The sequence below is a fragment of the Ranitomeya variabilis genome, chromosome 5 (assembly GCF_051348905.1).
Source record: "Ranitomeya variabilis isolate aRanVar5 chromosome 5, aRanVar5.hap1, whole genome shotgun sequence".
Taxonomy (NCBI): domain Eukaryota; kingdom Metazoa; phylum Chordata; class Amphibia; order Anura; family Dendrobatidae; genus Ranitomeya; species Ranitomeya variabilis.
The window spans coordinates 682,708,475-682,720,515 of record NC_135236.1 but is presented as its reverse complement, the minus strand read 5'-3'; the positions used below and the strand labels follow the sequence as shown (position 1 = coordinate 682,720,515).

General features: G+C 48.5%; 1 protein-coding gene across 1 annotated transcript; it reads left to right on the top strand.

Annotated features, from left to right (window-relative positions):
• Positions 1 to 202: 202 nt before the first annotated feature.
• TMEM213 (transmembrane protein 213) lies at positions 203 to 9,082 on the top strand. Its single transcript, XM_077267175.1, has 3 exons — positions 203 to 319; positions 4,240 to 4,278; positions 8,362 to 9,082. Exons 1-3 carry the CDS (start codon positions 262 to 264, stop codon positions 8,538 to 8,540), a joined length of 276 nt encoding a protein of 91 aa, XP_077123290.1. The 5' UTR covers positions 203 to 261; the 3' UTR covers positions 8,541 to 9,082.
• Positions 9,083 to 12,041: the final 2,959 nt, after the last annotated feature.

Sequence of the window (12,041 nt, the reverse complement as noted above, 5' to 3'; positions counted from 1 at the left end):
ACAATCTATCAGGAGGGAGATTTGTGCTGCTGGGGAGTTTCCATTCACTGACTGGAAGCAGAGATCTTACAGGAGGTGAAAGCTGCAGAACTGTCTGCCCTCTCCTGTGTAGGGGGTGGGCATAGGTGAGCTGGGGGCGGGGCCAGGACTGACAGGTGAGCTGGGGGCGGAGCCAGGACTGACAGGTGAGCTGGGGGCGGGGCCAGGACGCACCGGTGTCCCCTCCAGCTCCGCAGTCACATCGTCAGTGCAGGGATCAGTATGAAGATCACCGTCCTCCTCCTCCTCCAGTTCTGCTACATCCAGGAGTCCTGGGCAGGTGAGATGATTACTGATATCTGGTAACCCCTGTAATCTGTGGTACAAAACCGACAAGAACTAAATAATCCAGATCCAAGGTCTGCTGTACGACTGGCGAGTATACACTACCTGCAATATCAAGGTGATATTGTAATCTGACACAACGCAGACCCCAAATCTGATACATTATACCAATGTAATCTGATCTATTCTGCTCCTATAATCTGGGGTATCGCCCCCCATAATCTGATCTATTCTGCTCCTATAATCTGGTGTATCGCACCCCTGTAATCTGATCTATTCTACTCCTATAATCTGGCGTATCGCACTGCTGTAATCTGATCTATTCTGCTCCTATAATCTGGGGTATCGCACCCCTGTAATCTGATCTATTCTGCTCCTATAATCTGACGTATCGCACCCCTGTAATCTGATCTATTCTGCTCCTATAATCTGGGGTATCGCCCCCCATAATCTGATCTATTCTGCTCCTATAATCTGGGGTATCGCACCCCTGTAATCTGATCTATTCTGCTCCTATAATCTGGGGTATCGCCCCCCATAATCTGATCTATTCTGCTCCTATAATCTGGGGTATCGCACCCCTGTAATCTGATCTATTCTACTCCTATAATCTGACGTATCGCACCCCTGTAATCTGATCAATTCTACTCCTATAATCTGACGTATCGCACCCCTGTAATCTGATCTATTCTACTCCTATAATCTGGCGTATCGCACCGCTGTAATCTGATCTATTCTACTCTTATAATCTGCAATATCGCACCCCATAATCTGATATATTTTGCTCCTATAATTGGCGTATCGCACCCCTGTAATCTGATCTATTCTACTTCTATATATCTGGGGTATCGCCCCCCATAATCTGATCTATTCTACTCCTATAATCTGGGGTATCGCACCCCTGTAATCTGATCTATTCTACTCCTATAATCTGACGTATCGCACCCCATAATCTGATCTATTCTACTCCTATAATCTGACGTATCGCACCCCTGTAATCTGATCAATTCTACTCCTATAATCTGACGTATCGCACCCCTGTAATCTGATCTATTCTACTCCTATAATCTGGCGTATCGCACCGCTGTAATCTGATCTATTCTGCTCCTATAATCTGCAATATCGCACCCTATAATCTGCAATATCGCACCCCATAATCTGATCTCTTCTGCCCCTATAATCTGCAATATCGCACCCCATAATCTGATATATTTTGCTCCTATAATTGGCGTATCGCACCCCAGTAATCTGATCTATTCTACTCCTATAATCTGGGGTACAGCACCACTGTAATCTAATCTATTCTGCTCCTATAATCTGGAATATCGCACCCCTGTAATCTGATTTATTCTGCCCCTATAATCTGGAATATCGCACCCCTGTAATCTGATTTATTCTGCTCCTATTATCTGGCATACCGCACCCCTGTAATCTGGACCATTCTGCTCCTATAATCTGGCATAACGCACCTCTGTAATCTCGTGTGTTCTATTCCTCTGCAATGTTTCACTTTTTAATATTGTATAAAATGGCCATCTTACTGTATGGAGCACTGTGGGCACATTATACTGTATGGAGCACTGTGGGCACATTATACTGTATGGAGCACTGTGTGGCCATTATACTGTATGGAGCACTGTGGGCGCATTATACTGTATGGAGCACTGTGGGTGCATTATACTGTATGGAGCACTGTGGGCGCATCATCCTGTATGCAATACTGTGGGCGCATCATCCTGTATGCAATACTGTGGGCACATCATACTGTATGGAGCACTGTGGGCACATCATACTGTAGGGAGCACTGTGGGCGCATCATACTGTATGGAGCACTGTGGGCGCATTATACTGTATGGAGCACTGTGGGCGCATCATCCTGTATGCAATACTGTGGGCACATTATACTGTATGGAGCACTGTGGGCACATCATCCTGTATGGAGCACTGTGGGCACATCATCCTGTATGGAGCACTGTGGGGTAGTGATGAGCGAGTGTACTTGTTGCTCGGGTTTTCCCGAGCACGCTCAGGTGATCTCCGAGTATTTGTTAGTGTTTGGAGATTAAGTTTTCATTGCGGCAGCTGAATGATTTATAGCTACTACCCAGCCTGAGTACATGTGGGGGTTGCCTGGTTGCTAGGGAATCCTCACATGTAATCAAACTGTCCAGTAGCTGTAAATCATTCAGCTGCGGTGATGAAAACGTTTGGAGATATCCAAACACTAACAAATGCTCGATCACCCGAGCATGCTCGGGAAAACCCGAGCAACGAGTACACTCGCTCATCACTACTGTGGGGCCATTATACTGTATGGAGCACTGTGGGCACATTATACTGTATGGAGCACTGTGGGGCCATTATACTGTATGGAGTGCTGTGGGCACATTATACTGTATGGAGCACTGTGAGGCCATAATACTGCATGGAGCACTGTGGGCACATTATACTGTATGGACCACTGTGGGCACATTATACTGTATGGATCACTGTGGGCACATTATACTGTATGGAGCACTGTGGGCATATTATACTGTATGGAGCACTGTGGGGCCATAATACTGTATGGAGAACTGTGGGCACATTATACTGTATGGAGCACTGTGGGCACATTATACTGTATGGAGCACTGTGGGCACATTATACTGTATGGAGCACTGTGGGGAAATAATACTGTATGGAGAACTGTGGGCACATTATACTGTATGGAGAACTGTGGGCACATTATACTGTATGGAGAACTGTGGGCACATTATACTGTATGGATCACTGTGGGCACATTATGCTGTATGGAGCACTGTGGGGCCATTATACTATATGGATCACTGTGGGCACATTATACTGTATGGAGGACTATGTGGTGATTACAGTTGGAGAATCACACTGTGATGGGGTCACCATTCTTTGTCGGGAGGGACTGGGGGTTACAGTAGGGTCATCATACTGTGAGTGTGAAGGAATTCCCAGTGGGGTTGTCATACTGTGTTTGGGGACTTTTATTTGCAATTAATATGTATTTTATGGGAAAACTTCTTTAAAGTGCCCTTGTCAGCAGGATTGTGCACAGTACACATGCGATTATGCTGCAGCGCAGGGGCCACGGCCGGCGCCGCCTGCAGGAGGATTTTTTTTAAAGTCTGTACATATATTAATTATGTAAATTAGGGGGTGGGTCAATGAGGGATCAGTGACCTGTCAGCAGTCTGCATTATGAATACCTAATCAGAGCACCATATAAAGCCCCTCCCACAGCCCCGCCCCGGAGCACGAGCATATCATTAACTCAAAACTGAAAATACAGATTACACAAGAACCACGGATTTCAGTGCCAGGTATCAGTGTAAGGCCGGGATCACACATGTGAGAAATACGGCCGAGTCTCGCATGTTAATACCCGGCATTGCCATTGTCACTCAGGAGCGGAGCGTGCAGCTGCATGTATTCCTATGCGGCCGCACGCTCCGCTCCTGAGTGACAGCGGCAATGCCGGGTATTAACATGCGAGACTCGGCCGTATTTCTCACATGTGTGATCCCGGCCTTATCAGTATAACGGCACCAACTGACACTGCCTGTAGTCACTGAGCACAATCCTGCTGACAGGGGCACTGTTAAGTTTGTTTCCATATGAAAAATGTCATCATTATATTTGATTAGTGAAAACTTCCTCAATTTTAAACATTTTTTTTTTTATAAATATGAAGGTTTGTCGCCACTTTGTCCAAACTTTCAATTTTGACCCGGTGTGTATTAACATCTCAACTCTAATCTGAAAGTGTACCCCATAATCTTACACACTCCACACTAATCCTAAGGGACCCCCTTACTCTATGCCGTCTCCATCCAGGATGGCTCCGATACAATGTATCCAGCAATATTAACCTGTGGGTAACAGTCTCTTCTCTTCTTGTTTCAGCCTCAAATGATACAGTGGAAAGTTTGCTGCAGTGTCCAGGTGAGCGGCTCCATAATCACTCATAGAAATATTCCAAACCCGGCTGCATCTGCTGCAGAACATCTTTACGCCACACAGGAATACAAAAGTGATAGATCCTTTCTCAGGTCAAATCCAAAGAACCCGATGATGTGCAGAAATCACCTATAGTCACCACCAATACAGCAGTATACAGGGAGCCCCCCTTAGTGGTGGCTGCAGACAGGAGCTTATCATGTATCTCTGTATACAGGGAGCTCCCCCTAGTGGTGGCTGCAGACAGGAGCTTATCATGTATCTCTGTATACAGGGAGCTCCCCCTAGTGGTGGCTGCAGACAGGATCTTATCATGTATCTCTGTATACAGGGAGCTCCCCCTAGTGGTGGCTGCAGACAGGATCTTATGTATCTCTGTATACAGGGAGCTCCCCCTAGTGGTGGCTGCAGACAGGATCTTATCATGTATCTCTGTATACAGGGAGCTCCCCCTAGTGGTGACTGCAGACAGGATCTTATCACGTATCTCTGTATACAGGGAGCTCCCCTAGTGGTGGCTACAGACAGGATCTTATCACGTATCTCTGTATACAGGGAGCTCCCCCTAGTGGTGACTGCAGACAGGATCTTATCATGTATCTCTGTATACAGGGAGCTCCCCCTAGTGGTGGCTGCAGACAGGATCTTATCATCTCTGTATACAGGGAGCTCCCCCTAGTGGTGACTGCAGACAGGATCTTATCATGTATCTCTGTATACAGGGAGCTCCCCCTAGTGGTGGCTACAGACAGGATCTTATCACGTATCTCTGTATACAGGGAGCTCCCCCTAGTGGTGGCTGCAGACAGAATCTTATCACGTATCTCTGTATACAGGGAGCTCCCCCTAGTGGTGACTGCAGACAGGATTTTATCATGTATCTCTGTATACAGGGAGCTCCCCCTAGTGGTGGCTGCAGACAGGATTTTATCATGTATCTCTGTATACAGGGAGCTCCCCCTAGTGGTGACTGCAGACAGGATTTTATCATGTATCTCTGTATACAGGGAGCTCCCCCTAGTGGTGGCTGCAGACAGGATATTATCATGTATCTCTGTATACAGGGAGCTCCCCCTAGTGGTGACTGCAGACAGGATTTTATCATGTATCTCTGTATACAGGGAGCTCCCCCTAGTGGTGGCTGCAGACAGGATCTTATCATGTATCTCTGTATACAGGGAGCTCCCCATAGTGGTGGCTGCAGACAGGATCTTATCTATCTCTGTATACAGGGAGCTCCTCCTAGTGGTGGCTGCAGACAGGATCTTATCATGTATCTCTGTATACAGGGAGCTCCCCCTAGTGGTGACTGCAGACAGAATATTATCATGTACCTCTGTATACAGGGAGCTCCCCCTGGTGGTGGCTGCAGACAGGATCTTATCATGTATCTCTGTATACAGGGAGCTCCCCCTAGTGGTGACTGCAGACAGGATCTTATCATGTATCTCTGTACACAGGGAGCTCCCCCTAGTGTTGGCTGCAGACAGGATCTTATCATGTATCTCTGTACACAGGGAGCTCCCCCTAGTGGTGGCTGCAGACAGGATCTTATCATGTATCTCTGTATACAGGGAGCTCCCCCTAGTGGTGGCTGCAGACAGGATCTTATCATGTATCTCTGTATACAGGGAGCTCCCCCTAGTGGTGGCTGCAGACAGGATCTTATCATGTATCTCTGTATACAGGGAGCTCCCCCTAGTGGTGGCTGCAGACAGGATCTTATCATGTATCTCTGTATACAGGGAGATCCCCCTAGTGGTGGCTGCAGACAGGATCTTATCATGTATCTCTGTATACAGGGAGCTCCCCCTAGTGGTGACTGCAGATAGGATCTTATCATGTATCTCTGTATACAGGGAGCTCCCCCTAGTGGTGACTGCAGACAGAATATTATCATGTACCTCTGTATACAGGGAGCTCCCTCTGGTGGTGGCTGCAGACAGGATCTTATCATGTATCTCTGTATACAAGGAGCTCCCCCTAGTGTTGGCTGCAGACAGGATCTTATCATGTATCTGTGTATACAGGGAGCTCCCCCTAGTGGTGGCTGCAGACAGGATCTTATCATGTATCTCTGTATACAGGGAGCTCCCCCTAGTGGTGACTGCAGACAGGATCTTATCATGTATCTCTGTACACAGGGAGCTCCCCCTAGTGGTGACTGCAGACAGGATCTTATCATGTATCTCTGTATACAGGGAGCTCCCCCTAGTGGTGGCTGCAGACAGGATCTTATCATGTATCTCTGTATACAGGGAGCTCCCCCTAGTGGTGGCTGCAGACCGGATCTTATGTATCTCTGTATATAGGGAGCTCCACCTAGTGGTGACTGTAGATAGGATCTTATCATGTATCTCTGTATACAGGGAGCTCTCCCTAGTGGTGATTGCAGACAGGATCTTATCATGTATCTCTGTATACAGGGAGCTTCCCCTAGTGGTGACTGCACAGGATCTTATCATGTGTCTCTGTATACAGGGAGCTCCCCCTAGTGGTGGCTGCAGACCAGATCTTATTATGCATCTCTGTATACATTGAGCTCCCCCTAGTGGTGGCTGCAGGCAGGATCTTATCATGTATCTCTGTGTACAGGGAGCTCCCCCTAGTGGTGACTGCAGACAGGATCTTATCATGTATCTCTGTATACAGGGAGCTCCCCCTAGTGGTGGCTGCAGACAGGATCTTATCATGTATCTCTGTATACAGGAAGCTCCCCCTAGTGGTGGCTGCAGACAGAATCTTATGTATCGCTGTATACAGTGGGTATGGAAAGTATTCATACCCCTTTAAATTTTTCACTCTGTTTCATTGCAGCCATTTGGTAAATTCAAAAAAGGTCAATTTGTATGAAATTGCACTCTGGAAGAGGTTTTCATCCAGGATATCTCTGTACTTGGCCGTATTCATGTTTCCTTCAATGACAACCAGTCGTCCTGTCCCTGCAGCTGAAAAACACCCCCATAGCATGATGCTGCCACCACCATGCTTCACTGTGGGGATTGTATTGGGAAGGTGATGAGCAGTGCCTGGTTTTCTCCACACATACCGCTTAGAATTATCACCAAAAAGGTCTATCTTCGTCTCATCAGAGCAGAGAATCTTATTTCTCATAGTCTGGGAGTCCTTCATGTGTTTTTTAGCAAACTCTATGCGGCTTTCATATGTCCTGCACTGAGGAGAGGCTTCCGTTGGGCCTCTCTGCCATAAAGACCTGACTGGTGGAGGGCTGCAGTGATAATTGACTTTGTGGAACTTTCTCCCATCCCCCTACTACATCTCTGGAGCTCAGCCACAGTGATCTTGGGGTTCTTCTTTACCTCTCTCACCAAGGCTCTTCTCCCACGATTGCTCAGTTTGGCTGGATGGCCAGGTCTAGGAAGACTTCTGGTGATCCCAAACTTCTTCCATGTAATGATTATGGAGGCTGTGCTCTTAGGAACCTTGAGTCCTGCAGAAATTCTGTCATAACCTTGGCCACATCTGTGCCACAATTCTGTCTCTGAGCTCCTTTGGCCTCATGATTCTCATTTGGTCTGACATGCACTGTGAGGTCTTATATAGACAGGTGTGCGCCTTATATCAAGTCCTATCAGTGTAATTACACACAGCTGGACTCCAATGAAGGAGTAGAACCATCTCAAGAAGGAGCACAAGGAAATGGACAGCATGGGACTTACATATGAGGGTCTGAGCAAAGGGTCTGAAGACTTATGACCATGTGATAGTTCAGATTTTCTTGTTTATTAAATATGCAAAAATTTCTACATTTCTGTTTTTTTTTTTCAGTCACGATGTGGTGCAGAGTGTACATTAATGAGAAAAAAATGAACTTTTGTGAATTTACCAAATGGCTGCAATGAAACAGAGTGAAGACTGTAAAGGGGTGTGAATACTTTCCGCACCCACTGTTTATATCACGTTTGTATTTGCAGGGACATATTCCTTGTTATGATGGTTATCTCATCCTGTTATACCGCCAGTGTATTGTAAGCGGCTGTTATAACCTGCCATGCGGTGGATCTGACCTCAGAGCAGAATTTAATATGTCTTTCACCCTCCTCACAGCGGACAGTACGTTCTGTGACGTGGCGAGCCGCTGCTGCATGCCCGGGATGGATAGCTATGGCTGGATCGCGGCCGCCGTGGGCTGGAGTCTGTGGGTTTTCACCATCATCCTCATGTGCGTTGGTAAAGTCATGGACCTGAGGCCGAACGAGCCCAAATACGAACACGTCCAGGGATGAGACAAGACCTCCACACGGACAAAAGATCCATAAACATGGCGTCCAGAGGAAACCATCAATAATAAGACTGTGAAGTACACACGTCAGCCCGGCAACCCTGACACCTGGCCAAGAAAAATGGCGGCCACATATCAGGCCTTGTACATGAAAACAGCCTGGAACAAGGCCTCGTCTCCTACGGCGACCAATCAGATTTCAGCTTTAATATTTTTCACAGCAGGTTAGAACATGAAAGCTGTGATTTGATTGGTCTGTTTCAGCTACAGTTGTGATTTGATTGGTTCTGCTGGTATCATGTGGGAGAAAATAACTGAAATGGACCAATCAAAATCCATCTTTCTACCCTCCTCTGGAAAAATGAAAGTAGAACTGTGGTTGCTATGAGATGCAGCCTAATATTTGTTACCACAGCATCAGCCATAGCAGTGAGAAAGGCGGCCATATTGTGAGGTGAAATAGGAGGCACAACGCCCCCAAACCTCAGAGCTGTAAGGTTGCCGCCATCTTGTATGTAACAAGGAAATAAAATCTTCCATCATTTACTTCTGGAATTCCTTTATTGATATCATGCACCAGTGACACAACCACCAAATACCGGCCACGAGCCCCCGTTACTGGACCCCCACACTACGTGCACACAGTGAAGAAAAAAAAAAAAAGACTAACGTTACAAAAATGAACATAAAAAAATCCCCCCCCAAAAAACCCTGAGGTCACAGCAAATGTCCCCCCCAGACTGGTCCCGCCAGCCCCCCCGACAAAACAACAATACAAAGATGTCTATACACGGCCACGTTCACGGGGCCCACGACTCCCCACAGGTACGCCAGGGGCCCCGCGCACACAAAGGGCCACAGATTAACCCCTTCACGGTCCGGGAGACCGGCACACTGGACCGTGACGAGGGCGACAACATGAAACGGTGCGGACGATAGAACAACGTCTGGGAAATGGTCACCGTCCGCTTTATGCTTTGTTCAGTTTTGCAAAAAGTTTTCTGATTTTCCACAAAATTTCCAGTAAGTTTTTTTTTTATTTGCTGATTGGTGTTGTCCTCCTGGCGACGACGCAGACGAGGTCAGACGCCGGACGCCGCTGCGAGGAGGCGGTGTATATTGCTGCGCGGAAATAGCACCTTATATTAACCCCTCAATGCTGGACGGGTCATCAACATGGGGGAAAGAACCAGGAACAGGCGAGATCATGCGACTGTCGAACCAGTGCCCCAACGTTGTCCCCAGCACCCCCTACAGGCCACACGGGGGCCCTGCACCCCCCACAGATACCACTGTAACCCACCTGGAGCCACTAAGTAGCTGCTGACCCCACAGGTTCTGCAGCTGATTTCTCCACTAATCGCCCCTCTTACTACTAAAACATGTCCCCTCCTTTTATTATTCGGCCTCCGTCCTCTCCTCTCGTTACTCAGCCTCCATCCTCTCCTATCTTGTTACTCGGCCTCCGTCCTCGCCTCTCTTGTTACATGGCCTCCGTCCTCTCCTCACTTGTTACTCAGCTTCCATCCTCACCTTTGTTACACGGCTTCCGTCCTCTCCTTTGTTACTCAGCCTCCGTCCTCCCCTCTCTTGTTATTCGGCCTCAGTCCTCTCTTCTCTTACTCAGCCTCAGTCCTCTCCTCTCGTTACTCGGCCTCAGTCCTCTCCTCTCATTACTCGGCCTCAGTCCTCTCCTTTGTTACTCAGCCTCCATCCTCTCCTCTCTTGTTACTCGGCCTCAGTCCTCTCCTCTCGTTACTCGGCCTCCATCCTCCCCTCTCTTGTTATTCGGCCTCAGTCCTCTCCTCTCTTGTTACTCGGCCTCCGTCCTCCCCTCTCTTGTTATTCGGCCTCAGTCCTCTCCTCTCGTTACTCGGCCTCAGTCCTCTCCTCTCGTTACTCGGCCTCAGTCCTCTCCTCTCGTTACTCGGCCTCAGTCCTCTCCTCTCGTTACTCGGCCTCAGTCCTCTCCTCTCGTTACTCGGCCTCAGTCCTCTCCTCTCGTTACTCGGCCTCAGTCCTCTCCTCTCGTTACTCGGCCTCAGTCCTCTCCTCTCGTTACTCGGCCTCAGTCCTCTCCTCTCGTTACTCGGCCTCAGTCCTCTCCTCTCGTTACTCGGCCTCAGTCCTCTCCTCTCGTTACTCGGCCTCAGTCCTCTCCTCTCATTACTCGGCCTCAGTCCTCTCCTCTCGTTACTCGGCCTCAGTCCTCTCCTCTCGTTACTCGGCCTCAGTCCTCTCCTCTCGTTATTCAGCCTCAGTTCCCTCTTTTCGTTACTCAGCCTCAGTCCTCTCCTCGTTACTCTGCCTCTGTCCTCCCCTCTCTTGTTACTCAGCCTCAGTCCTCTCTTCTCGTTACTCAGCCTCAGTCCTCTCCTCTCGTTACTCAGCCTCAGTCCTCTCCTTTGTTACTCAACCCTCTTCCTCCCCTCTCTTGTTACTTAGTGTCCGTTCTCTCCTCTCGTTATTCGGCCTCAGTCCTCTCTTCTCATTACTTGGCCTCAGTCTTCTCTCGTTACTCGACCCCTGTCCTCTCCTCTCGTTACTCAGCCTCTGTCCTCTCCTTTGTTACTCAGCCTCAGTCCTCTCCTCCTGTTACTCGGCCTCAGTCCTCTCCTTTGTTACTCAACCCTCGTCCTCCCCTCTCTTGTTACTTAGTCTCCGTTCTCTCCTCTCGTTATTCGGCCTCAGTCCTCTCTCGTTACTCGACCCCTGTCCTCTCCACTCGTTACTCAGCCTCTGTCCTCTCCTTTGTTACTCAGCCTCAGTCCTCTCCTCTTGTTACTCAACTCCAGTCCTCTCCTCATTACTCAGCCTCTGTCCTCTCCTCCTGTTACTCGGCCTCAGTCCTCTCCTCTCGTTACTCGGCCTCAGTCCTCTCCTCCCATTTTAGTCCTAAGCCTGTTCTTTTGTTTCCCAGTCCTATAGTCTCTTCTCCTCATTAATTGTTCAGTCTTATTTCTCGTCACTTGGTCCCTTTTCTCATTACTCAGCTCCACTCGGTTATCACTGCTGTCCCGTTCTCTCCTATTTTCTACGCTCCTATCCCCTCATTAATCAGCACATATTCTCTTCTCTCGTTAATGGGTCCCGTAGCCCACTCTTGCTGCTTGGCCCCCATCCCCTCATTACTCGGCTCCGGTCTCTTCCATCCTCTCTTCTTGGGACTGTCCTATTTTCTCCTCTTGTTGCTCAGCCTCCATTGTCTCGGTCCTTGTCCTGTTCTCTCCTCATCTTTCTTGACCCCGGTCTCTTCCCATCCTCTCTTCTCTGCCGGTCCTGTTCTCTCCTCGCTGCTCAGCCCCAGTCCTCTCATCTGCTTGTTGAACACATTCCCTCCTCTCATTTTTCGGCCTTCACTCCATCCACTCCTCTCATTGATTGGTCCCCGTCCCATCCTCTCTTCTTGGCCTTTCCCATCCTCTCGTTTCGCAGCCCCCGTCCCATCCTTTTGTTGCTACGCCCCTGTTGAAGCCCCCCCATCATCATGTTGCTCGACCTGTAC